This window comes from Buteo buteo, chromosome 24 (assembly GCF_964188355.1).
Source record: "Buteo buteo chromosome 24, bButBut1.hap1.1, whole genome shotgun sequence".
In the NCBI taxonomy this organism is placed as follows: domain Eukaryota; kingdom Metazoa; phylum Chordata; class Aves; order Accipitriformes; family Accipitridae; genus Buteo; species Buteo buteo.
The window spans coordinates 1993913-2021247 of NC_134194.1; the positions used below are offsets into that span (position 1 = coordinate 1993913).

The 27335-nt window shown below is 41.0% G+C and overlaps 2 protein-coding genes across 10 annotated transcripts in view; one reads left to right on the forward strand and one right to left on the reverse strand.

Moving 5' to 3' along the window:
• Nucleotides 1-1195: 1195 nt before the first annotated feature.
• Nucleotides 1196-4508, reverse strand: GDF9 (growth differentiation factor 9). The gene is made up of 2 exons (XM_075056749.1): nt 4079-4508; nt 1196-2148 (listed from the first exon to the last, which is right to left on the reverse strand). Exons 1-2 carry the CDS (start codon nt 4506-4508, stop codon nt 1196-1198), a joined length of 1383 nt encoding a protein of 460 aa, XP_074912850.1.
• Nucleotides 2044-27335, forward strand: part of SHROOM1 (shroom family member 1) — a 49374-nt gene continuing 24082 nt past the window's right edge. For 3 of the 9 annotated variants that reach the window (XM_075056738.1, XM_075056742.1, XM_075056748.1), the window contains exons 1-5: nt 2086-2175; nt 3287-3337; nt 4966-5057; nt 8291-8420; nt 10857-10983. The gene's annotated coding sequence lies outside the window, so the exon portion shown is untranslated. Of the gene's footprint in view, nt 2176-3286; nt 3338-4881; nt 5058-8290; nt 8421-10856; nt 10984-11634; nt 11733-11832; nt 11953-27335 lie in introns of those variants that run through there. The other 6 variants (XM_075056739.1, XM_075056743.1, XM_075056744.1 and 3 more) reach the window with 6 other exon arrangements.

The following is a 27335-nucleotide window of genomic DNA, read 5'->3' on the forward strand; positions in this document are numbered from 1 at the left end:
ATTTTAAAGGCTGTTCTTAATGAGCTTTGAGAAAACAGTGCTGCGCCACAGACTTCTATTCAAAAAAACCCAAAACTAATATCCTACCAAAGCTGGAGTTTTGTGCGTGAGCCCCATCTAAAGACCTCTTAGCTTGGGTCCCCAGTCCAAAACCAGCATTTTTGACAAAGTTCTTGAAACTAGAAAAGTCTAGGAGAAAATAAATCAATTGTATTAAAAATCTTTTTTTGAAAGCATATAGAATTAAGACACTATAATTTTATTGTGAGAGGAAACAAGGCTATAGCCCCACCTTTTCAGACTACTAAACCAATTTAACAGCATTTAAATAAATTAATTTAATAGACTTCTAAAAGCCTTGCCCCCCCCCCCCCCCCCCTTAAACTGACAGCATTGCACATTTCTTTGCAATTCAGAAGCAAGTGGCAGTGTGGTTCCACATGTAGCTATCCTGTGCCCTCACCCCATGAACAGCTTGTGCTTTGTTCTTGAACTAGATCAAGCCTTTCTGTTGTTAACAACTCACCAGTAAGCTGGTGCTGGTTCTTACTCAAATAGCTCAGTGATTTAAATTTTCACAAGTTACCACACAGCTGTCCTTAAATTCTTACCGCCTGTTGTTGAGAAAACCCAAAGAGTACAACACAAGAAAAGCAAGAAACAACCTTGTAACTTTTTACAGAACAGTGAGGAAGAGTTGACTTCTTGCTTGGGGGAACTGGAAACATAGCAGGGAAAAAGAATGAAAAACTGAGAAAGTAGTTTTAACATTAAAGACTTTCTTCCTAGACACTTGCTGCAGATGTCACACAAAAGATCTCTTTATATAGAGGAAGACTAGCAGGCACTGGGTGTAAGTGGTGTGCATGATAGACATTTATTTCTTTTTTTTAAATCTATAACAAAACCTCTTAAAATAGACATCTGGTAGTCAAAACCTTTTCCACATTTTAAATGCAAAATTATTCCAATAAAAAGATATTATTTACATTTAATTTCACATTCTAGAAAGGCTGAGTGGCTACAAAAATAAGTGCTATGATGTAAACACCTTCTGCTAACTCCATGCTAAATCCTAACTGGTTTTACAGAGCTATTAGAATTACACAAATACTGTTCATTTGTTTATAGCTACAAATACTTTGAGGATGCAGAAATACCCAAACCCGGATTAAAATCGATTAGGGTTCACCCACTACCGACAAGTGCACTTGGTAGCTATCATATCTTCGTACTCTTTGTAGACTATGGAGCCATCGGGCTCTATGGTTAAGACACTCAGTGGGCTGTATTCAGCAGGAACACAGGAGGGCTTTGGAACAGAGGGGTCCAGTTTCTCATATATTATGTTCTGTACCATTGTGTGTACCGGAGAGCCGTAACGATGCCCAACAACCCTTGGGCAGTCACCTTTACAATACTGAGGGCTGTACCTGTGTGGTGCTATTATCCATTTGTCCCATTTTAGTTGGCTAAAACTTAGACGGAAGTTGTGAAGCTCACACTCGTTTTGAGGGAGCAGAAATTGTTTTACATATTTGCTCAAATTATGAGGTGGAGTTGCTGGTGCTTCTTTAAGATTCTCAGCTCTTCGCTGTCGAGAGGCCCTTTTACCTTGTGAATTCTCTTTTCCTTTGCCACCCATAGGATCAACAAGCGGACTGTTCCTTTGCCTGGGCCACACTGGGTTTTTCCTTCTGTGTCTAAGTGAGTTCCACCTGTGATAAGCTTGCTCACTGGTATCATTCAGATAAAGAAGAAGAGAAGGGGGAACCAGTGCCATATTAATTGCATTTTCCAGTTTAGTGTTCTGTTGTGGATCACCCATCAAGCAAGTGACATTCACAGCCATATGAATATTCCTCCTGTTAGTAGCAATTAGAGGCTGGAGAAAAGAAGTCACATCAATCTCAACCCACTTGCGTTTTCTAACTTCAAATTGCAGGCTAAAAGGTATAGAGTGCGAGAGGCTGGGACACACTTGGCTAGAAGAATCATGCTCCTTAACAGATAAATGGCACATGCACGTAATGGAAGAAGAAATGGGAACTGATGTGTCAAAGGAATAGAGCAAGACAGACTTGAGTAAGTGCTCTAGAGCAGTAACACGATCCAGGTTGAAGAGTAAATCCACCAAGTGAACGTCTCCTGAGAAGGGAAACAAAATCTTGTCAAGTTAGTGCATCTTAATTTTCCACCTAGACATGAATACTATCGTGTAGTGGAGAAGTAGAAATAATTCAGCAGCAGAAGAAACCAATTTAGATGCCCTCCCTTACTTTTATTATATGGAATTTCTACTTCAGTCAGGGACATAAGATTTAAGAGTTAAGAAATGACAGCAAAACCAAGAAAACCCATGATTTTAAGATGTATTAGGATTCATTTCATTAAAAAAAATAGTACAGGAGGAAGTTAGCAGTTGTCTTTTCAGTGTTTATATGGGGAAACAGGAACTAGATGCTCCCAATTATACAAGCCATGAAATTAAATAGCTAAAGTTTTAAAGTGAATGCTTTCAGAGCTTTTTAGCATTAACTCCAGTTATTCTTCCTACTCATATATTTTTTTCCTATTTAAATCTCTTGACCAGCAGCTGCCAGCAAGTCTAAGTAATAACAAGACAGAAATTTATTTATTAGCACTACTTTAAAAAAATTATCATTCTTTCATGGGAGTCACTTGGCTTTTCTTTTATGAAGCAGAACCAGAGCTTCCAAGTTATTCTGAACACACATTCCTGTCCCATTCACCCCTACTGTAAGATACACTACTCTTATCTTTTCCCCTGATGTTAAGAATTTTCTGGCATTCTTTGAATTTGCTCCAATTTCCATCTTATTTTGGGATTGATGAACCCATTTCCTGGCCTGTTTTCCAGATGCGGACATAGCCTATGTTTAATATATTGCTTTTTTTACTACTCACCACTGTATTTTTTCTGTAATTAGAAATTTTTCATTTTCAACCACACAAGTGCGTTAAGCGATCTCTTCAAACTTACATAGGCCAAATAATAAGAAATCATATGAGGACTCTATAGACCTTGATAGACATATATTTCCTGTATTAATGATTTTTTTCTAAAATCATGAATTTGAATAACCTCAATAATTGTAGGAAGTTGGTTCAGATTCAGTCTGCTACTTAATTATTACTACATTTAGGATATATAATCACAAGATTAACTGTTAAGTGTTAGTAATATTTATGAATCCATAGATTATACTATGCCAGGAAATTTTAGTCATAAACATTGATTTATTTTTATTTTATTTTTCCATAGTGAATGCTTCTTAACTGAACCTCAGTCTCAAAGTGCTGTTACTGTGCACAGGTATGATGTTTGTGTTTAAGGTTATCTGTCCAAGTAAAAAAATCCAAGTCAGGAGAGCTTGGATCACTTGTCAGCCATCACAGAATTAGAACTAAAGGCCAAGGATTTCTAGCTGCTCTTGCTGGGACCAGCCCATTAAGAAAACTGTGAAACCACAGTAAGTTACAACGTGCCCAGCCATCCTAGTTTTTCAGCCCTGAGCCCAATTTACAAGTAGTTCTGCTCTTCCGTTCAGGCTATTCACACATTTGGGTTGTGATTCTTCCCTAGCAACTGTACAAGGCAGGGAGAAAAGTCACCTTGCAATGAGATTCTGGCAGTTTGTTAGAAGTCTTATTACAGTGCTATGTTTCTGTGGCCTTGAAAAAAGCCAAACCAAGATGGGCAGCAGAAGGAAACGCCATGCCCATTATGCCTAACCTTTTTGTCCACTTTTCTTACTTTACTTAGAACTGATTGTAGAGTTTTCTGTGACTCATAGTAAGATGAGTCAGCCTGAAACATCACTATCACCTTGATCGTAGTACCATTTGTGTGGCATTTCCCAAACTGTGGGGAATTCTATATCTAAGCCATTCAAGAAGTAGGTTATGAAACACTCCTACAGTTTAAGAAAAGAGCCATCTGGATTAAAATAGCAACAACTCTAAAGAAATAAGATATTTTTATATTATGTTGCAATCACAGAACACACAGAAAGCCCCCCTTTAACCTTTGCAACTCAGGTCACCCCACACCTACCTTTCATTAGGTCCCTGTGGTGGTGCTTGCATTCAGAACACGGAGTGAAAAGTCGTACAGTGTTATAGAGGTGGCTTTTATTAGCCTTTGGGATTCCCTCCTTGGTAGCAGACATCTTATATAGCCTCTTCATGTACCGAAGGGCTCTGGACCCTGGCTGTAGCCTGGGGGCCTCGCTTTCCCAGTTCTGGTGTCCCCGGTCAGACAGCACCTTGAGAAGGGGAGGCAGGAGGGCATATCCACGTCTCATGCCTTTTGGCAGCTGCGACAACAGATGTAGCTCACTGGCGTTGTCCTCAGGGGCTACCGATAACCCAGAGGTCTTGTCAGAGACTACACGACCCCTGGAGCGAGGGGAGCACTGGATGCTAGAAGAAAGCCAGTGAAGACAGCAATAGAAACAAACACAAATTCTCCAAGTACTCTCCATGCTTTTTAGGGTTGCAGCCAAAAAAATGCCTCCTCTAAAATATTCAAGGAAAAAGAGTACCTGAGCCCAATCCCTTATATATGTTGCAGCTGTGGAATGGGAGGGAGGTTTCCTTCTGATCAGAAACCAAAGAGAAAGATCTGCAGCTGGCTACTGAAGCCACATGCTTGTTTGCATTTAGGCTAGAGCCTTTGCCCATTTAAGCATATTATAAAAAAACACCCCTTATTCTGAGAGTTGACCTTTTTCACACGGTAAATTACAAAACAAGAGTGAGTACCAGCCTCCAGAGGGAGCTGGGGAGACAAGTTAGTATTGGCTACCCTGTCTAAATCCATATTTATTTGCAGAAACATATATAAAGCTAAATACTATTGCTCTTAGCAATAATAGCTAATAAAAAAGAAACTTTTTCATTTTGTTAACGTATTTCTCACGTTTCACTTCCCTATAACAGTAACATCTGCCTGAGAGAGAGGTAACTGTGACTATAGCACCGTCAGATTCGTTTTCATTCCAGCACACAGCACATATTTCCTCCAGTCTGAGGTAAGGCATCCAAAAAGCAGAGTGCTTTTTCAGTCAGTATCAGATATCTGTGGAGTGTGCTCCAAAAGACTCCAAATGGAGTAATATTGATTGCATCAGAAATATGCAGAAACTCTTGTAGCTGAACATAACTACAGGGATGGGGTTTAGTTTTAATTAGGAAAATACAGGGAAAAAAATATGTTTTCATGACAGTTGTTTTTAGTTAGAGCTATGCTATCAATAATCGAGTGAAATGTCACCCATAATCTAACTTTCACATCTTAAGGCTTCTGAGTGAGGATTCCTTGTTCGGAGAGTATTTAATTAATTTACAAAAATGTCAGTCTGGCGTTCTTTGATTTGGAGTGGAAGGTTAATTCAGATAACAATCTATGATATGAAACAATATAACCTTTTCTGCTAGGTTTCTTAAAGCTGATTTGGTTATGTTAAGAAGTGGATACTGTCACTTCTAAGGTCAGCTATGTTTAAACTGTTTTGGACCAGGTGATCTGTGCTTTGATTTATTTTAAAAATATATTCTTCAGTCAGGCATGCTTGCACGGAACAAGCTCATCTGCTCCCTCCCTTGTGGGTTTGAATTAGTCCCACTTTACATTAGTTTCAAACACATGTAACTACAGTTTCTGCTGCTCCATGACAACTTAAGCTGCCCTTTAACCCTACCCTCTTCCACAAAACAAACGTGCATTCCTGCTCTCTCCTTTGCAGTGATTTTTGATGTTGTTAGATCTTGTGGTGGGTCCAGTCAGAGAGCTGAAATGGTAGGAAAATAATCCAACAAAAAGTGAATATTTGCTTGGTTGGTCTAGACCTGTGGAAATGTTTAATAGGCCAGTTGATTTGACTATGGCATGTTGACTACTCAACCCTTTAGAAAATGCAATCATTTCCAGTGCATAAATAGTAGCTGAAATGCTCTGAGAGTGGCTATAGGAATGCGGGGATTCTTAACATCAGTGAAGCCTTCCCATGAATGTATTTCTAACTTTAGGCAGTTCTTGAGCAGCTTCTAATAAACTGGACTTCCTTTGCTCTGCAGTAGAGTATAATAAAGAGGGAGAAAACTGGAGTTTATGTTGCTGTTGATTTTTTCCTCTGAAACCCAGTTCCCCTGAACAGATTACTGATCCAGCACAGTCACAACAATCCCTACGCACAGAACTGAAGCCTAGTGACTTGCAGGGGAGTCAGGAGCTGGGGGAGGGAATGAAAGAGGAAAGAGAGAGCCTTGTAAGTCACACTCGCTGCCAAAGCCACTTTATCATCCAAACTGTGACTTTTTACTGGGCTTCAGGTTTCTCAATGCTTGGACACAATTGCTGAAGAGTTATAAATTGCAGCTATATTTGAGTGAAGATTCTGGCATACCTACAAGTGTAAGTAGTTGCAAATACATGCGCACAAGCATTTAAGATATTAAAGACTTGTTTAGTAAAACACAATGTCCAAGGAGATTAGTTCCATCATATCTCTTCAAAATCCAGACCATTATTAGATTGTTTGATAGTCTCATGTTTTATATATCTTAAATATTTATTCTCTCTATTATTAATCATTAGATTGCTGCAGCAGAAACTATATTTTCCTTTTTTTTTCCCTGGAAAACACTAATTACCTAGAGTGTACTACCACAAACTAATAATAATTTTTAAATTCCTATAAAACAGAGCTGAAGACTGTGTAGCTTTGCCCTGTAGCTAGATAATGACGTTTGTTTGATTCCCACAAGGGAGCGAAAGCATTAATCAAAGGTATAGCTGTTATGCCCTGATAAACAAAGTGTTTTCCTTTTGGCTCACTGAGCTGATTCAGTGGACTTTGAAATATAAGAAGTATCAGGTGCTCTCTGCAGGGTCCATTAATAATGTTGCAGAAACTTAGCTAACTGCCCGTGCAGAGTAACAGCTGAGTTACGTGTCTGCTATACAGATGTGAGCTGTAGCAGTTTCTAACTGTAAAAAGAAGATATGTTTCCTGTTAGTTCTAATAGCTTCTTCTTGCCATAAACCAAAAAGATCAAACAAATTATTTTAAAGAACCAATGCCTGTATACTTATGTCATTGTTTGACAAGACAGAATCAGAGCTAGAAAACTATGTACCACTGATTTTATGACTACAGTGTAAAAAAGAGATTTTTTTTTTATCACTTATGATAGCAGCCTGTGCTCAAGTTGGCCCATTTTTATCTCCTTGACAGTAACATCAGCAGTCCCTTAAACTGATGATAGCCAGAAGATTGGGTTCGGTTTGCCTCTCTGTTCCTAACTGCCTTTTTGTACCTGATTGTTACAGCAGTCTCCATGGTCTATGTAGTCATACCTGCCATTTGAGCCGTTTTTCACAGAGACAATGGATGATATTTTTCCCATTCTTTATCACATTTGTAATTGTCCTATGGAAGACTTATTTTCCTAGCTGAAAGGTCAGCCTTGAAGAGCTTGGAAAAGAACTGAAACGTCCTAGACATAGACAGAAGCTGTGGCACTGATGGATAGTTTATTAATTCCTTTTTTCTTGCAGACTATTTATCCTACTACGTATGTAGCTGTGCATGTATCATTTGTTTTCTTTATGTTTTAATTTACCATCACTTTATTATCATTATTTATAGAACCTAGAATTTTCCCTAATGGACTGTGAGCCCATTTTCCTGTGTGCTGCATAAATACTGACTGAACTGGCCAGAGAGTTTGTAATCTAAATATAGGACAAGTGAAGGGACTTAGCATACAAACAGTTCTCTTGTATTTGTCAGCATTATAGAAGAGCAGAATTCTAGGGTTTTAAAGAAGATTTTAAGAGAGCATTGCTGCTGTTTGCATCAGGGGCAGCATGACGATTGTTTGGAAATTTAACAGGTGAACAATGGAAGCTGGCCTCATGAGAAGGAGTCAGCAGAGTACACTGGTATGTCCCTTACCTTATAGGGGTGCTTTGAGGATTAATATATTGACAATAATGAACCATTCAAGCACTAGGAAAATGATAGTTTTGTAAGGACCTGAAAGGGATATACACAGCTAGGTGCACAGCCACTATTGTGACTGCATCTCAAATATTGTTTGGTGTCTGCAGGATATTGCTGTAATAGGTACGTAAGAGGCCAGCAGCAGTGATGATGTACTTTAGAGAGATGGTGAAACACTGTGTTTTTTCCACAGTAATCAGGTTTTAGAACCTAAAATAATGCAAAACTTACAAGTTATAATTGTCTCGGTTCTTCAGGCAAGGGAAAAACCTGCATGAGGATGATATGCCCAAGGGGGCCTCTTTCTTTGTTTACATGTCCACCAAGGTCCCTGAAGCATCACGATGAGGAAAGATCATTCCCTGGTGGTTGACTGCAGTGACGAAGGTGAGAAGGGGAAGGAGATGATCTTTGTGGTGTACCTGGCAGCGAGGAGCGCTCAGATGAGAAATACCCCTCCTTCAGGGGTGTCTCCCCCTTTCTCTATACCTGAAGACAACTGGACTCAGAACTGCACCCCTTGTAGTGGTGTCAGCTGCTGCGAAGGCAGTGGCTGACTGGCTCAGGAGGCTGGGGGAGACAGGTCACCCACCCCTTTGTTTTCATAATTGCCATCTGTGGCCTCTCTGTGCCTTAACTAAAAAAGACTGCCTTCTACCATATCCTTGTAGAGCTACGGGGACCAGGCATATGTTGCGGATTTATCCAGTGGCATAATAATATTATGTTTTATTCTCCTGCCAAGGGCACAGTAGTGAGTCAACCAAAAAGAAAACAAACATTGCCTCTGCCTCTGACTGCTTCACTAAGGCATCCATATCTAAAGTACTGGATTGCCACTTTACAAAAAAATATATTATAATGGTGCCTAAAGTTAATGAATATCATAGCTACACTTCCACTGGTCACAGTAGGTATCTATTCTTTGTTGCTACAAGACCTAGCTATAGATGACCCAATAGTCAATTTAATTCTTGTATATAGAGTTTCTAGATTTATGAAAATAAATTCTAGATTTATGGAAGTATCATTTTACTAAACATTTTAGTAGTTCATGCATTCTGTATCGGATTAGGATATTCTGACCAGTGAAACCTGATATCTGATTTATTGTACTATTTTTTTGTCCATAAATAAGTAACTCTTTCAAGTGTTACAAAATATTAGCTTGGTCTGAGTATGGATAAACGTAGTGGCTTCTTAGGGGATGCAGAGGAAGGTAGTGCCAAGCTGGAATCGTGGTACATTTCAGAGTTCCTGAGGCCATTCCTTTGGGCCTTTTACCTTCCTTTTATCTACGTGGCATTGCTGTAAGCTGACCGTGTAATAACACTAAGGAGAAGTGACCTTGTGGACACTTTGTACAACTGGAATTAATAAATGTTCTTGACAGGGTAATCAGTTAGTTAGTTCATTTAGTACATGAGTTTAGTGGCTTAATAGGCAGCAGCGTGAGAAAAGTTTTACTTCATCCTGTTGTGAAAACAAATGATTAGCAAAGAGCAACCTGACAGCCTCACTCAGCTACTGAAAATGAGCCCAATTTTTTCCTTTGCTGCTAGGCTGCTGGTGGCCATTTGGATATTGGTGTGGTATCTTTGTCAAACCTCTTCAGTTTTACTGACGTGAGGGTACATGCTTCTGGAGTGCTTTCTTAGAGCTCTTTTGTATCAAGAGTTTAGTTTACAACTCATTCACACATTACTTTTCATCATCCATGTGATGATTGGGGAAGAATGTAGATATTCAATGTTAAACTATGGCACTCACAATTTTACCTGCTAAGCAAATATCACATGGAAAACTAGTAGGTTTCTCCTTGCTGTAATCAGATATTCTTTAAAAAAATAATGAGACCTCCTTCTCTGAAAAGAACCAACAGCTGCAGAAAACAGCTACTGTAGGTAGCAGAGCAAGGTTCCTGGAGGGGCCCTTCAACAGAGGGACACCTCCATTTATGTTACTTCTAGGCTGCATAGCATCTAACAGGTATATAGCAAAAATATAAAAGTTAAGGTTTTGGTATGCACTATCTGCAAAGAGTGAAATTTGTGACATTGACTTATTTCACATAGGTCTTTGAAAGGCTATTATAGGGCAAGTTTTGTGCATACTTACACATACAACTGCCCATGGGGAATCTGGATGAGATAGTCTTTTAATATAGTTAAAATTTTATTGAAAAAACTTCTGAAGTTAACAAACAGAACTGTCATTTGTTTGCACATACTATTTCTGCAACAGGGAGGTGCTATAGAGGTACCCATAAAATGTGGCATTCAGGTCAAGTTTCAGAATACATTTAATGCAGTCTGAAAGCTACTGCTATCAGTGTGAGTTTTGCCTTTTCCTCCTTGCCTTGTGGCCTTTTTCCGTGTGTTGGTGGAATAGTTTTCACCTGGTCTGTGAGCTGAATGACCCATTCCCCAGCTGCATGCTCAGTATAGAGTTGTAGGGCAGCCTAGTCTGTGCTCTTCGTTAGGAAGAAGGTTGGAGGTGGTGACCTGCTGGTTTGAGAGCATTGTATAGTTAGCTTAATTGAGGTGTAATGTAAAGTTATACAATACTACAGTCAGATCCATTTTAGGTACTATAGGTATCTAGAAAGCTCAGTGAAAAAAAAGGAAATGGGTAAGTAGAACTTAGTTGGGCTTTTTGGTTGCTTCTCTCCCTTCTCTTTTTTCGGAAGAGAGAAAGAAAATGTTTAGAACAAACTGGTTTACAAACTAGAAAACTGAGGTCTTATGTTGGGTATTCTTTCTCTTGCCTTGGTGTGCTGGTGTGGAAAGCTGAGTTTGCTAAACTTGTTATTACCACTTTCAGCTTTCCAGATGTATTTTCCTGCCCAACAAGCTCTTGTTTACAAGCTGGAGAGCCCTGAAGAATAGAAGTTGTGAAAAATGGAGAGCCTGCTGCTGTTACCTCAAACCTCAGACAGCATACAGAGCAGGTAAATTGCTGTGTACCAGATGTGATTATTTATTTTTTTTTCCCCAGAAATGTTTTTATTACTCCTAAGTAAAATAACAGTTCTGGCCATTCTTGCAGCATCTCTGCTGTAGGGTTTGAGTGTGGCTATAACGTAGGAATTGGGAAACTGTGTTTTTCATTTTGTTGGGGTCTTGTTTATTTTGCACGCCTATCAGCTATGGCTAAGATGCAAGTCCTCATGTGACCCGCAGTGAGAAAAAAGCTAAACTGTAATTTAGCCTCTTAAAAGTGCGGGAAAATAAACTGCAGAATTACATTCTTGTGCAGTCTCTCGGTTCTCACACGTGGATATGCTCCTGGTAAGCGGCTGTGCGTTAAGTTTACGTTCCGACTCGATGATCTTCGGGATCTTTTCCAACCGGAGTGATCTGATGATCCTGCGAGCCGTTCCCGTGCCCTGGGGACCCCGGCTGGCGGTCCCTGCGGTTTGGGGGGGGTCGTACCCCCTTCTGCCCAGCGTTTGCGGGGGGGGGAGTGGGTCCTGCCTTCCCAGGAGGAGGGGGGGGCTCCGAGAAACGCTTCTCCCCTGCAGCCGGGGTCCTTACCCTGACCCCACCTCCGTGCCTGCCCCTGGGCAGGGCTCTCCCTGCCCGCTACCTTCGCAGCCTACAAGTACCTCCGGCACCGCGGGAGTGGGACGGGCTTTTCTCCGTGTCCGAGCTCGGGAGAAGCGTCCTGCCTGCCGGGGGAGCGGGGCGGGGGGTCCAGGTAAGCCTGTGCCGGTGTTTGGGGGTGGTGGTGGTGGGGAGATGCTCAGGGGGGTGGATGCTCAGGGGGTGGCTTTGTCCCTGCAGCCCCGGCAGAGGAAAGTGCAGCCCGAGGGGAACGAGCGTTCGCGGTGATTGATCCCCGTTCTGTAAATTACACTGATTGGTTCTAATGACTGTAACCGCGCTCAGCCGTCTGGAAACGCTTCGCTCCGGAGAAGGTGAATGGGGGCTGGCGGAGGTGGGTGGCTTTAGGAATGCTGGAGGGGGAGGAGGGGAGCGAGCGCTGCTGCAGCAGCAGCAGCAAAAAAAAAAAAGCCATTTAAAGTTCAGCGAGCCCTCGAGGTGTTCGGAAAGCTTTACCGAGCGGCCTTCTCTCCGAATTCCCAGAAAGTCTTGCCGCCGGTGCAGTGCAGCCCCGTCTGCTCTTCTACAGTCACGAGTGGGAGAGGAGGCGATGTGGGTTGTGTTTCTTTGGCATGTTGCTTCTAATCCTGTGTATGGTGTTAAAGGCACGCTGGCAGATAAGGTGCTGTTGTCTGCTGAGAGTAGAAGAGTTTTTAACAATGTTTTATCTAACCTGATGTTATTTCAGAGGTAAAAAGCATTCTTCCATAGTTTAGAATATGTGGAATTACAGTACTAAAACAGTTTGGATGTGTAACAATGTGGCTTATTTATGCTGTCTTCAGCAGGAGGGGTTTTCATCTTTCTGTTAATTTAAAGACCTGAGCTACATAATCATTTCCTGCAAAAATCACAGGGGCAGTAATTGCCTGGACCCTTCTGTTCCTGTTGTGCAGAGACCTGTTAATAGGATTCTTCTCTCAGAAAGAAAGGTCTCCTTAGCAGAATTTAATGTCAAGAATAAAGCAGTGTCAGGTAGAAACTGGATGTATTTCAAAGAAGTGTATTCTGAAGAATTCCAAGCTTAATTCTAGAGTGTTCGGTGTTTTGCAAAATATTCGTGATGTATTTAAAAAGTAGAGACATCTACAAATGGTATACACTTAAGTGTGAAAATTAATCAGAAAATATCAAAGTTAAAACTTGAAAAACAATTTAAGTGTGCATTTAGAAAACAGAAATCCAGGTTGAATAAATAGGGGAGGTGACAGAAAGAAAAGTATCTTCAAGTGTGTGTGGGAGGGAATCACAGAAGACTTTCCAGCCATTTACAAAAGGTGAGAGAATATACAAATGTATTTATTCATGAATTTGCCTGAGAGGCTTTTTGTATGCTCTGATACTGTTTCTTGTTTGGCCTTATTTAGTGCTAAGGTGCAAGTCCAAACATGCAAAGGGTCGGATTCATCCTAACAGGGCTATTCAGGCCTGCCAGGGTCCCGTTGGCTGCATATACAGTGCAGGGCAAACTGTGGAAACTGGAAACCACATCCAAGCATCCAGCGAAAGGAACTTCAGGACGTGGCTGGAGAGGGGCTGGAGCATGGGCCGCTGAGCTCCCCTGTGCCCTGGAGGTGTACCTGCCCTCCGACCAGCCACAGCCTCTCCATCTTAGTTCTGGCTCAAAGTTGAAGGATGAACGACTATAGCTGTACATGCTACCAGGTGTTTGGTACTTTCAGTTCCTCATTCTGACTTGGTCAGAGTTTTTCGTCTGAGAATTTGCATTCTGGTTGTTTGCTCTGCCCAGGATTTTGGGAAAATGAGGACAAAATGAATCCTATATTTCTAAGAAGCAGCTTAGAGAAAAAATTATGTCTTGCCTATTTTCAATACTCCTGACCTGCCACTGAACAGCTTTGTTTCCCACGCTTTGGAGAAGCAAACTAAATTCTGTTTTGCATGAGTTTGCATCAGGGGCGTGCTTTTTGTTGTTCTCTCTGAAAATCTTCCCAAGTCTGGCCAATTAATAAGTCTCTGAAAAATGCACATACTTTGATTTTTTTTTTTTTTTTAACTTAAACGTCTGAAGATTCTGTCCTCAACGTACTGGAATCTCCAAGAGCTTCCAGTCATGGCTGGGCTGACTCTGTGCCAGTCCCAAAACATAAATGAAGATGCTGCCTTTGACCCGTGGCTTCAGATGATAAACCAGATTGTCACCATTGTGGCTGGTTCCAGTTGGCCTCAGCCAGTTTGGAGCTAAGAGCTGGCACTGGCTGAGCCTGCTATGGTGACTTGATGGGATAGTTGCTAGCATAAGACAGTGAAGATGGATTTGTAAAGTAATTGAAGGGTGGGGCTGACACAGAAGTGGAATAGGAGTTCTGTGAGTGTTCTTTTAACATATTTTCATATGTATAGAATTTTAATGCAGAGTGAACAAAAAGCAAAGGGGAGAGGGGAAAAAGAACTAATCATAGTTAGGTCCTCTTTATTTATAATGTTTTCCTAATCTTAGTTATTAAAACGATGTTTTAATTTCAAAAGTTATTTGCAAAGGAAAAACTGTGTTAGAAATATCATTGATGTAAAATCTGAATATATCTCGTAAACTTTATTCTTTGAAAAATTCCCTCTAATTTCTGTTACCTGGGATTTCATCTTGTTGGTATTGTGACAGCAGCTCACTGTTTCTGCAGGTATCGTGCAGAAAGTTCTGGAGATCCAGATTTCCACTGCTTGTGCTGGAAGTGTTGGCCAAGTGCAAGGCACTACTCATTTCAGTGCCTTGAGCTGATGCCAGTAGCTGTGCACTCTCCAACTAAGGCGCTCTGCGTTCCCTGGCTACCACCCTGCTGTGTTTTAGCAGAGCTTTTTGCTCTTTTTTTCAGTGTACCATTTGCACACTCGAACAAGAGAGTAAATGTAAACTTTCTTTAAACAGGGGATGTATTTATCTCAAGGGTATGCAAAAGATTAATTGCTTTGGATATTTCCTGCCTGTTTGTTTGAGTCTGATTTGGGTCTGATTCCAAATGGTAAAATCAAGGTAAAGATCCCATTTACTTCAGTGGGCCTTGAAAAAACTTTTTAAAGAATAGCAACAGAACTTAACATTATGTCAAGTTATGTACATTTTTAAGAGTGAATAAGCGTACTTAAATATTCCATAACTAATCTGACAAGTGCATTTTCTGGTGACCTAGAAGATCCTTCACTATCAGGAGGGTGATGATTTTATGACTCAAAGTGGTTTTATTTTTTGGCATTGAATAATGCTGGGTGCCAAGGCGTGAGAATGAACATCTGACAGTCTGACTTGGAAGTAAAATCAGTTACACCAATACTGAGGATGATGCTCCTGCCGATTCAGTGGGTTTCCTGTTCCTATGGTTATACAGTGCATATGAAGCCAGAATGGGAACCAGACATTTAGAAAATTATGCCCAAATACAGTCCTGTACGTCCTCACAAGTGATAATAGATTTACATTTTTTTGCTCTGTCTGCATGCATGGGAGTAGACTATCTGTCATGGAGTGAGATTTATAATTTTTTCATATGCAAATTAACACAGTGCCTATACTTGCTCTCACAGAGATGCATCATTCTATAAATACAAGCATAGCCTGCCTTCCAGTCAGAACAGCGGTTAGTTTAGGGAGGTATTGGGTACGGGGTAGAACACGTGTTTCTTGTGCCTCGTGTCTGTCTAAATGACATACATGCTGGCTGAATTAGCTTGAGGATCTGCCGTGAGCCTTTTGCTATCCCCAAAGACTTCTCGCATCTGACACTGGAAGCACTCACAGAATAATGAGGAATGACAGAAGGTGGTCCAGGAATGAATACTTTCAGACTACTGCATAGGAGTGTGTAAAGTGTTTGAGCTTGGAAAATCTTCATACAATGAATGAAGTGCAGAAAATGTGCAAAGTGAATAAATGTAAATAATCAAATGAACTGATCATAAGCAACCGTAAGTTAATGGACTATTTAAAAACATGAACTTGTCAACAATAGACAAGGTCGAATCAAAGTTAAGCCAACCAGATGCTTTCTCTCTCCTTCCTCTCTATTCTTTCCAGCTCACCATCTTTTGACAGGCATTTTATTTGTCTTTTTTCCTGTCTTCTGTGATGTGACCAGCTTCCATCAGCCCTCAGAGATAAACAGTAACAGTCCTGAGGCTGCTTTAACCAGCCCTTTAAGTATCCTGGAGTGAAGTCTATCAGACTCGAACAATCTGAGGACCTGTAATTTATTCAGCTTTCTAAGCTGTACTTTTCCTGTTCCAGGGTGAGTTCTTACACTGTGCTGGTAGTTTTCATTAATGACCAGAATGACCAGCTCATTTTTGGCTTTTTGAATAAAGACTGTAGCCTACTTAGCAAGAATGCTCTTCCTTCTCACTGAGTCAAGAATACATAATATTCCCTTGTTTTTATTAGTTTAATTTTATTTTGTATCTTGGGCTTTGAGATCTTGTCCATTTCTCTTTTTGCCTTAACAGCCCCTGTTCTCCTGCTGGCTTTTACTGTGTCTGCCTGCCTGGGCTGCAACTCTACCTTGTCACTCTCTTACTTCCAAGCCCCAATCTTTTTGTCAAAACAGGTCCTGACTCCCCTAGTTTCCCATCTGATCTTTGTTGTCATCTTCATCCTTCTCCAAATTGGCATTTCTGGGTTTTTGGTGCCTCCCAGTTAATTTCCTTTACTGGGTCCTATTTCAAGCCTCCTTGCTAGGACAACCTTACCATCATTTTCCCTCTGGTCTACCAGTCCAGCCTCAATATACTTTTACTCTACTATATTCCACCTGATTCTAGCTCTTCTCTGAATTTGGTGATTCCTTTGGTCCACCTGACTGTGATCCAAGCAGGACAGAAATAAGAGCACAGCTGAGAGGTGCTCTGGTTTCACTAGTCGTGGATGATGCTGGGCTTCCAAAAGAAATTCCAACAATAGCCTTGTAAGCTGTGTATTGACTGCATGGAAACTTTAATACATCAAGTCTCTACTGAATTTATGCAAAGTGATTGTTCAGGTATTTAAATTCAGTCCCAAATTTAGATGACTTAGATTTCACAGATAAATCAAAACCAAGTACTTGGTGCAGTAGCTATTCCTTGCTACATTTTAGTATAAGCTCTGAAGGACAAGAGCTACTGTTTCATAAAGGATTGTCAGAATTTGCTTTTAGCCTTGAGAAGACAATGTATTATCCTGAGACTTGTTCTTAAACAGCTGGAACACTTCATCTGACAATTTAAAAAAAGAACACCCAAACCCCATGGACATATCTCCAGCTGGAATATTCTAGTCAAATGGATAAACATTTGTCAGAATAAGTACCTATAGCAGGACATGTGAAACAATGCTGATATGCACAGGACCTTTCTAGAATACCCAAACCTGCCTGTTTTTCATCCTGAATATGAAATTACATCTTTCCTCTTTGAGTTTATTCTTGGTGCAGCATTCCATGCATGGAGCTCTATAAGATTATTTCTTGGATCATGGCCTTTTCTGCACCTGTCCCTGTTACTATATAGGCTTCTAGCTTCGAGAACAGAGAAGGAGTGTGATCAGAATTTGAAAATAATATCTTTTTGCTATTAATCTGTCCAGGAGTAATTATGCATTGGGCTGTCCACTGAGCCTGTATCTAATAACATTTCGATCCTGGTTTGAAGCAAATGTTTCTTGTTAATTATTTTTTATGATAACAAAGATAAATCAGCAAGAGGTTTTTTTGTTTTTTCTGAAAAAAGTTACTAATATAAAATTATAAATAAGTATTTATTTTAAAATTGTCGACAAACTTTCCATGAGTTGTAAAACAAATGGTTCAGATAGTCAACATAGTCTTTGAGCTGAGTTTTCTGATAATCTTAGAGCCTGTAAAATGTAGAGGTTTGACCCAAGGGTTTGTCGTACTTATATGACTAATTACCGTAAAGCTAATCTCTGAGTTTTCACTGTTCTGTCTTTGAAATGGTCACATCATGTTGCATATTTATTGATGAAGTTGAATTTTCTGGTATCTAAAATACCACAAGTTGTTTTTACAGGACCATTTGTAGAAGACTCAAGAATGACTTGACTTCATATCATATATATTGCAGAAATCCAAGCATTAACAATGTAATGCTGCTTGTATGCTACTGACACTATCAAAATTGTCCTGAGAAATGACCGGTGTCTGTTTTCCAAACTGCCCCATTCAGCTCTTCACCAATCGTACCTTTTAAGGGAACAATATTCCCAGTACCACAAGGTCTGATTTAGGAGATTTATACAAGTCCTAGAATGTGGTGCCCACCCCACTTCGGCATGCTCAAAACAGCAGCGATGTGATGCCCCAGGATCTCAAAGAGCTGGAATTCTCTGCTCCCTCAAATGCTGACTCTGAATCTTGAGCGGGAACAGCTTGGCTTCTGTCAGGAATGTTTGTTTCATCGAGGCTGAAAGGAGGTCATCTGTGCCGATTCCCCACCATGGCCGTACGCACATATTCCGCATTGCTGAGGGATTTATGCATTCAAGGGTCCATCCAGCTTAAGATCGGATGAGCTTGTACGATTTGTATTTTTGTCTAATCCAGGCATAGCGTGGTCTTTCTGCGTATGGCAAGTGTGCGGTTTGCACCTGTCCCTGCCTCCCTCCTCTTATTCCTTCACCTGTCCCTGCTGCTGAAGACCATTTGTAGAAGAAGCTCTAAGACAATTTAATTGTAAGATTGTAGGGGTAAGAGTGCTGTCCTCACGGTGTCTGCTGCTTTAGCTACCTCCAGTGCTGCTAGGAGACCTCAGTAGGAGTTAACCACCCAAGGAAGTGTCCTGCTTTCAGGTGCACGTTGCAGCCCTTGCCAGGTTACATGCTCTTCAGTTACACTGCTGACCATGCCCACAATTTGGTGGTTCTTTGATGGTTTTGCATGTCCTGAATACCTTGAAATAAAATGTTTAATTTTGGGTGGAATCGTAACATTTTATTTGGCACAAAACAAAAGCTCATACTTTTAAGGTTTTGGTAGACAAGCTGGAAAAGTGATTTTGATATGAACTGAATCAATTCTTACTTAACCAATTCAGTTGTCAAACTGAAAATATCTATGATGGGACAGTGCCAGAAAGCTGTTCCCGGCAGATCTTGGCTGGCAAGGTTCACATCTCTGCCGCTTCTACCAAAGTGAAATTTTGAGTTTCCAGTCCCAATCTCATGAGATTTCTCTGCAAATCCTTGACTGAAATAAGTTGTTTAACTGGAGAATATGACTTTCTTAGTAAGCAGCATCTGTTCCTCAGGAAGCTCAGCTACTGTTTCTGCCATGTGGCATTTTCCAGTGAGGGCTGGGGAGCCCCACGTATCAGACAGATGCAGAACCATAATCAAGCTTAGAATTACATGGGTGACAGCGATTCTGGGATGCTTCAGTCCCTCCTTGTCCTTCCTTTCGAACCAGCTGCTCTCCTTTTCCCTATGGCAGACAGATCTCATGCACTAATGTAGAGAAGATGCCTAAATCCATATTAAGGCCCATGGTAAGCGGCATGATTCTTAGAGTTGCTTCTGTGGTATTTCAAAGGTGTCTTGGGTGGTGTTTCAGAAGGGTCAGTAGAACCTCTTCTAGCATGCTAATGGAATATGAGCTTGCACGCGTACTCTCGGGTCTCTTGGGCTTAATGATCTGAGACCATAACCTGAACCGACCTCTGAAAATGCACCCCCAAAGCTTGCCTGCTGCGTGATTATCTAAGACAGGTAGTCTGGTCTATTCAATAGAGCAGGGAACTGCAAAATAGACGACTTATTCTCTTTCCACTTTTGCCATTAACTTACTGCATGAATGTGGCTAAATTGCTGTCCATTGAATAGCTTCCATCAGCTCTATGTCTGAGAAGTGTTGAGTTCAAAGCACCTTTATATATACTCATATATATATATTGCAAGTAATTTTGCCTACATTTATATAAAACAGACTGGTAAAACAAGAAAGATTTGGTCATATTAAATAAACCTTTCCAGGTTTGTGGGTCATTGTCAGTCATTAGATGAGACTAATAGACAATGTGAAATTCTATCTAGGACAATTGCTTCTTTTAATACATAAAATCAAATTTTAAAAGTGGAGATCAGTTGTAGCGTCTTATATATCCACTTCTAGGAATTTCTAGAACAGACAACTTCTGTGATTGCTGTTTTCTATTAATAACTTCTTACAACTTTACCACATTTAAAACATCTTGAAATTTGTTTCTAAGTTTTTTCTGTAGTGAAAACTCTCACAAAAGCTGTTGTGAAATTTCCAGTGTGCATAGCTTGCAGAATAAGGTCCTTATTAGCAGAAAAGGCTCATAGGAAAGAAAATGTATGCTTTCTAAAATATTAATCTTAAATGTAAAATGGCTTTGTATATTATTCTGTCATCCCAATGCATTCTGAAGTTCAGGGAGACTCCAGAATTTAAATGATTAACTGGCATTTCCAGACTGCTGGCCAAATGAATGCTTACCAAATGTGAAGCTATGTGATTAATGAGCCGGGTTTGCTTGGAGACCTCTGAGACTCTTTTTAGTGTTTGATTATTAGAATAATATTGCTTTTACTTGTGAAAATATGTGTGCCTAAGTTGTGTTGCAATTTTTTTTCAAAAGCTATATTCAAGAGACATTAATTCAGATCCTGCGGGTTTTATGCATTTATAAGCTTTGCTACAGTAAGCAAAAGCATATGAGAGAGAATAATGACTGATAACAGGTATTTATGAACTGAACTGTACTTAATGCCCAGACCTTCATGTTCTGTATCTCTGTTGACCCTGTGTAATTTTCGCCTGAAAAAAACCCACACGCTGCTGGACCAAGCTGCTGGCAGAGTCTGCTGCTTCCTTCGCTGTACGTTGGTTTATTTGGGAGCATGGCAGAGCTGCCTCGCTCTGTATTTGGAACTTAATCGTGTAATGCTCCTTTTCTGTATGACATCTAATGGCTACATTATTTATTTAGCCTCCCTGTAACAAAGACACCATTGTACTCGAGTGTTGTGAGAGAAAGCAGAGAGCCTGCCCCTGCCTTTGCCGTGTAACTCTATCGACATACCACCAGAAGCCCTTGTTATTTATTTATTTTTCTAAGTGCAGAAAGAGAGGAGCACATACCTGATGACAAAAGAAGGCAGCAGCTGGCATTTCTGCTCTTCAGCCAGTCCCTTGTCCCAGGGGAACCATAAAGTCCCTCTCTCCTTACTTCTCTCAGGTTTTACAGTGCTTTAAAGATAAACAAATAGATAATCATTCCCTTGGGAGTTGTTTATTAGCACCCTGCACTACTCTTTAATACTTAGATACAAGTGTGACTCCTGAACAAATTTTTTAAATGTAGTGACAAGTCTCATTTAAATTCTAGTTTTATAGTTATCTGTGAAAAAAGAAAGTGTACAACTTCTGATGAGTGACACATTCCTGAAACAGAACGCCCCGTTTCTTTTTTGAATGCCCTTGCATTTAGGCAATATAAAGAAAGAGTTTTGTCATTGATTTGAGTGGAATCAATATCACACTCGAAGTGGATTTCTGGAAGGCTCTGAGTGCTGGGTACACCTTGGTATCTTGGGTACCGCACCACCGTGGGCACACCCTCTGCCGTTAGCTCGGGTGATCGCAGATAGGAGGGACAGGCCCTAATGATTTTTGTGGTTTGCACCTAGACTCTGTTTTATATCGAGGGAAGCTCAGCAAAGCGCTAACACTGTAGACATGAAGTGACTTGGGATGGATTTCTGTGTTACAGCACGAGCTGCTGGGATGGTTCAGTGCTGCCGAAATGTAGCCGTCTGGTCCGGCAGCATGCTCCTCTCCTCTCCCCTGGCATTGACTTGACCTTCACCCAATTCCTCTGTGAACTCTTTCAGCTCAATAAACCAGCAGAAAACTAAATAAAAACCCTGAACAGCTTCTTAGCAAACAGAATTAGCAAACTGAATGAACTCCACAGAGTCCAGCGAGTACTAGAGCTGCAGCAAGGCCCATGTTGGGGTTAGGAAAGAAAGAAATGGGAAGAGAAGGGGTGAAGGCAGTCTCCCCTTTCAGCAGCAACATTGACTCAGCTGCATTTCCATTTAAATGGTTTGAGCAGATTCCACTCTGAGGCCCAGGGATTTTCTATGAGCCATACAAAATGAAGTTCAGCTGGTTTGAGAAACAATATTAAACAGTAAAATTAAAATTACTTATCCAGGCTGGTACAGCCCCTTGATTCAGACACTAAAATGTCCCAGCGTTGTGTGATGCGGTGTTCTCTAAAGATTTTTCCATGAGTTCAAAGAGTTCAGGCACTGGTGGTACAGCATTTAAATATGCTGACAACCTGGTTTCAGTTGGGAACCTTGTTCAGCTAAATATTATTTTATTTTTCTAATGAGGCTTTCAAATATGATTTGATTATTCTCACCAAAAGACCTACCATTACATATTTTACCAGGGACAAATCCCGTAACCTTCCTCAGTCAAAACCCCCAGTGAAGATTTGTGTGAGTAAAAGCATGGCTGTGCTGTTTGGCAGAAATACCAATTTAAGGTAATTTTTGGCAACTGTGCTTTCCCCAGTGTACAGCTGCTTGCTTCTGCTCCACACTGCAGCAGAAAACCCTACTCTCTGCAACTGCTGGTACTGCTGTGAGTTGGGAAATTGGCCTTAAAAGGAGCATGAGCAAAGGAAACTTCTGTAGGTTGCTTTGGCTGCAGAACATTTTGTATCAAATCAGGGCCTGAAGGAACTCCGGGACCTGTCTTTGATCCACAGTACATCAGTATGACTTAGAACAATAGTAGTGGCTTTGCATACCTTTCTTCTATAAACTATTACCAAACAATTAACTAAATAAGAGGAAATGCTAAAAAAATATTATGTTTGCTGTAATGTCTTGCAGAAAGATTTGCTCCTGTAGGAATTACTGGATTCTAGTGAAAAAATAATGAATATGCGTTTATAATAATACTGAGTCCTCCACCCTGCTAGCTGGTTTGGTTACTAGGTAGGGCAGCCACATCTGTGAAGTCTGGGATTGATGAAATCTCTCAGGGATATTATTTTGTTGATTAGGCTGCTGTTACTTGTATAGTTTTGGTGGGTAAAACCCAGGATTTTTATTTTTAGTTTGTATCTGTGCCACCATTGACCTAGTTTTTGAAGCCAATAACTCTGAGCAGCCATCTGTATCCCAGCTGATGCCAAGTAATGAAAATAACACTGAAAGGTAATAGCCCACTGGGTGATTGGGGGGTTTTATGGGTAGCATTTGCTGTTTGTGTTGCTTCCCCCCTTTGAATTTCTCTTTCTAACACCTAGTAAAAAAGGCTGGGAAGGCAGATGCACAGGGAGCAGCACTGTGGGGCTGGAGAGGGCTCTGATTAGCCCTGCCTGGAGCTTTTTACCTGTATGTGAGATGGCCAAGGAAGCACCGAGGTACCTCTGGTTTTTACTTTATCCTGCTGCCTTGAGGGGCTCACCTTAGTAACCAGTGACTGATTTGGTGTATTTGGGGCTGTGTGAAAGAAGGCTGACACAGCCATGAGAAATTATTTTAATTTTATGTTTATCTGATACCCCTACAGTCTGTAAATGTTTTTGTGATGTTGGTACTGTATAGCTAGTACTAAAAGGGCAGCAGCAGGATGCGAGATGCCGGTGAACAGTGAGCAGACATCTCCCTTGGATGTTTTTGATCGCTGATGTTTTCTGCGTTTTATCCAGAGTTACAGGTCCTTGCCTTCAGGAGCTGCCCACAAGTGCAGAACACATCCTAGCGATGCGCAGATTAAGCAGAAGATCTGTAAAGTAGCATTAAGAGGCAAGTTTTGGCCTGTAATCCTAATTACTGCTTTTCTACTTCCAGGCAATTTTGTGCAGTGACTGTGGCAGTGTTCAGAAATGAAAGGCATACTGATGGCAACTACTGACATCTTTATCTTGAGTATTATGAGATTTTATGCATCTCTGAAAGCATTAGTTGTAAAAATTCAAGGAGTTCTTGAAAGTCTTAGCTCTCAATTAAGAAATCCACTATGTATATCAATATTTCTCATTGTGAAGAAGAGTTTGAAAACAACTTAAACGCACTCTAAACATTTAGGAACCCAAGGACAAATAAAATGAACCTCAGCTCTGTTGTTTTTACAAAATCCTTTGATTGTTTTTACTCTTGGCCCTGTTTGTTATTGTTACCATGTAAGTTTATAGATAACAAACCTAAGCATGCTTTTTCATGACTTGTAGATCTCCTGCAAATGCTTCAGTTACTTCCTGCTGGGGATGAATGAATGGCAGGTGTACTTGTGTCTGACATGACAGTCAGGTTTCTGCCTTGGTTCTATCATATTCTCTGATTCTAATGTATTGTAGTGTTTTTAATTGCCAAAAGCAGCTGTAAATTCTCTCTTTTGGGCTCTCTCCATCACATCTCATTCAGTCATTATTAGTCATTAAACGTATTATCGCATTTAAGTTGGGGCAGGGCTATGGTTAACCCCCATCTCTCAGGAGCGCATTCTTGTTGCTGTCCCTCCTGAGCAGCTGGGCTGTTCTGTGATTGAATCTGAGGCTAGAGCAAAGGGCAATTATTCAGCCCAAATCTACAGCACTTCACGCAAAGGCAGTGGGAAGGTTTAGTTGTTAATACTTGTAAAACATGGATTTACTGTGACAGTTGAGGCCCTAAAGGAACTCTAGCCCTGCTCCCTGTTAGCTCTGCCTAGTATTTCACGTGCTTGTGGCTGCACAGTCCTCCCCAATCGTAACACAGCTGAATCCAGCCTTGGAACAATTTGCCTTTGTGAGATACAAATCATTAGAGCTGTGGATCATATATAATATTTAACAACTTCTTTTCAAGTCAACTGGTTTATAATTTAGGAGGAACATTTGTAGGCACGTGATTTATCTTTTGAAATAATTTTATAATTGGTGAATGCTGTTATTGTATGCATAGTACTGTGTATTATTGCAAGTAACTGGTAAAACTTCTGCTCGTTTAGAGCTCCAGGTTACACGAAATTGTGCTGACAGGGCCATTTTCCTGAGGCTTTGCACTGTTTTGCAAAGTTTCAAGTGATTTGCTCCAAGCTGTTGCTGACACTCTCCACACTGCAGAAGCTTTCAGCACCCTCAGGTTAGGAGGGAAGTTGCATTTGTTTCTGAGAGTCTCACAGTTTCTAATGGATTTATCCTAACAACAAGAGTGGCAAGAAGAGTGTTGTTTATCCCCAATTTATATACAAGAGACACTTCATTTCAGGGGCCTTGAGCTTGGATGTCTGTACAGTTCTTGTCTGGAGCAGTCAGGAGACTGAAGCCGGGCACTGTGCTGTGTCTGGAAACATCTGGACACTATCTTAATTTTATTATGTTCAAATGTCTTAAAAAAAATCTCATCCTAATATAAGGGCCAAACTTTACAAAGATCTGTGGCAAATCCCAGAGCTAAACCGAACTCTCCAAAGTTAACAGCTTTGCTGCTGAATTCAGCTATCCCCGCTGTGCCTGGGAGGGGCAGGAGTTAGTGCATTAACCCGCTGAGGCGCAGGGTGGAAAAATGATGACTTTGGCTTTCCTTATTTTCTCATGTGGTATGTTTGAACCTTTGTTATTCATGTAGGACTAAGGTCAGATTTGTTTGCAGCACTTCAACAAATCAGTCATCTCGACATACCTGCACAAAACTTACTGTTACAAAAGAAATGCACAAAACCTCCAGAGAAGGCATGACCAGCATTGCCAGCTCTGTCCCCAAATGAGAGCTTTGCTCGTGACCTGATAGGAGGAGTTGCTTAGGTTTGTCTTTTTCCTTCCAAGCTGGCATCATGCAGTGCAAGATTTTTTTTTCTTCTCATTTCTCGGACCATTGGAAACGGTCCCCTTGCCTCCTGTTGCAGAATGCTTGACTCGATCAGATACCAAGGCACTGCTTTGTGGAAACAGTATTTAATGTAATGACTGAACACTGAGTTAGTTACTGAGTAACTTCCTGGGAGCCCTTCTCTATCCCATTATGTGCTGGTGAAAAAAGAATATTAGACTTAGGGGTGGCCTATTTGTGTACAGGATTTTGAAGAGGAGCCTGGATGGTTGCTTGCAGAAAAACCTCAAATGACTCCTCAGTGAGCTGTATTCCAGAGGCTCCTCTGTTCTCCTCATGCACAGGGGATGTGGAGTTGAGATTTTTCCCAACAAAACGATCCCCGTCCTCTCCTGCTTCCGCTGTTCAGTAAACTAGGGATGGATTCTGAACTCTCTGTGGGGGCTTTGGCACTGCCCGGCTGGAGAGAGCGGTGAAGCTAGGCAAAACCCAAAGGCTGAATCTGTGTTCCACTGGAGAATAGTTTGCTGCTTGCCACTATGTAAAAATTGAATGTAGCCACAAGTGAGCAATTATTTTTGTAGGAAATGTTGAAGGAATCCCCATCTCTCCCTTGAGAGATGATACATAAGAACAAATCGGAGAGCTGTTGCCTGCATGGCATTATCCAGTTGGCAGCTTAGTTTGAGGAAAAAATAGTGGGATAAAATCGGCTTATTTTTTAAGCTCAGCTGAAAACTAGTGGGAATTCATCTCACCAGATAAGGATGTTATAAAATGTAGTATCAGGCTCCATCACATATATTGGGAGGCAGGAAGGAATTTATCGCAGAGGCTTGAGTTGATTCAGAGTCACACAAAATAGATGAAAGCCTCAATCTGTGTGCCTTCTGTGGTGTTTTATGAACAAAACACTTAAACAAAACAAACCCCACCAAAAAACCTGCAGCATATAAAACATAGCTTCAGTGTTTCCTTGAACTGTATTAACTTTTACTGTACAACCTTTTTTCTCTCCCCCTCTGAAAGTCATACATAGTTTTTTAGGAAAATCAAATTAACTACTTTGTTGCATTAAATCTAACTACTTTCAGTTGGATTTAATAAGCTTTTGTCTAGTAGTGCTTCTCGGCTGCCCCAGAGCAAGGGCTCTTGGCCAATGTGCTACGACCCCAGGCTGGGGACAGCAAAGGACAAGGTGTGGTGGAGTGAAGGATACTCCTCTGGTGATGCCGTCCTGGTGGGATGCACAGGAGGGGAGTGCGTTGGGTCCTGGGGGGTGAGGGCCTCACCTGCTCTCTCCGCTGTGGCCTCGGCAGCATCAGCATGGAATTTTTCAGTTGTGCCCACGCGGGAGTCGTGGCTGCTGCCCAACAGCTCAGGCAGAAAAAGCACTGTCGTTAATAATTGACTGGTGAGATAATGAAATAGTCGAGCCCACTGTTTGCTTTTCTTCCTTTTCCACTGCCACCGTAATGCTCTGCACAGCGGAATGTAATAAACAAAGTGCCATTTCCACCAGTGAGGCAAAGGGTTTGGATATGAAAGTCACTTGTGCATCTTCAATGTCCGTGCTGTGTGTGGAGCCGCCTGCTGCCTCCGAGATGTCCCGGTTGTGTGGCGGGCTAGGTGAGAGATTGGGAAATTGCCTCTGACATGGTATGAGTTGCATTGAAAACACTTCAGATTCTGATGATTACAATTTCTTTTCCACTGTCTTTCAGATCCTTTGCAGACATAGCTGGAATGTGGGTCTAAAGCATTAGCTTTTGTTTTCTAAAGAGAAAATTGGAGGTAGAAAATCTGAGCTAGCTATACTTACTGTGAAAGTGTATTCAGATCTTAGAGGTAACTAAACTAAACATCATTTCAGTGTGCGTGCATGCATTTCAGATGGCT

What these genes read in the sequence shown, in the direction of transcription:
- GDF9 (XM_075056749.1), bottom strand. Translation starts at nt 4,508, where the DNA reads ATGGAGAGTACTTGGAGAATTTGTGTTTGTTTCTATTGCTGTCTTCAC. An exon ending in CCACAGGGACCTAATGAAAG is followed by an intron (nt 2,149 to 4,078) that starts GTAGGTGTGGGG and finishes TTCCCTTCTCAG; the next exon opens with GAGACGTTCACTTGGTGGAT.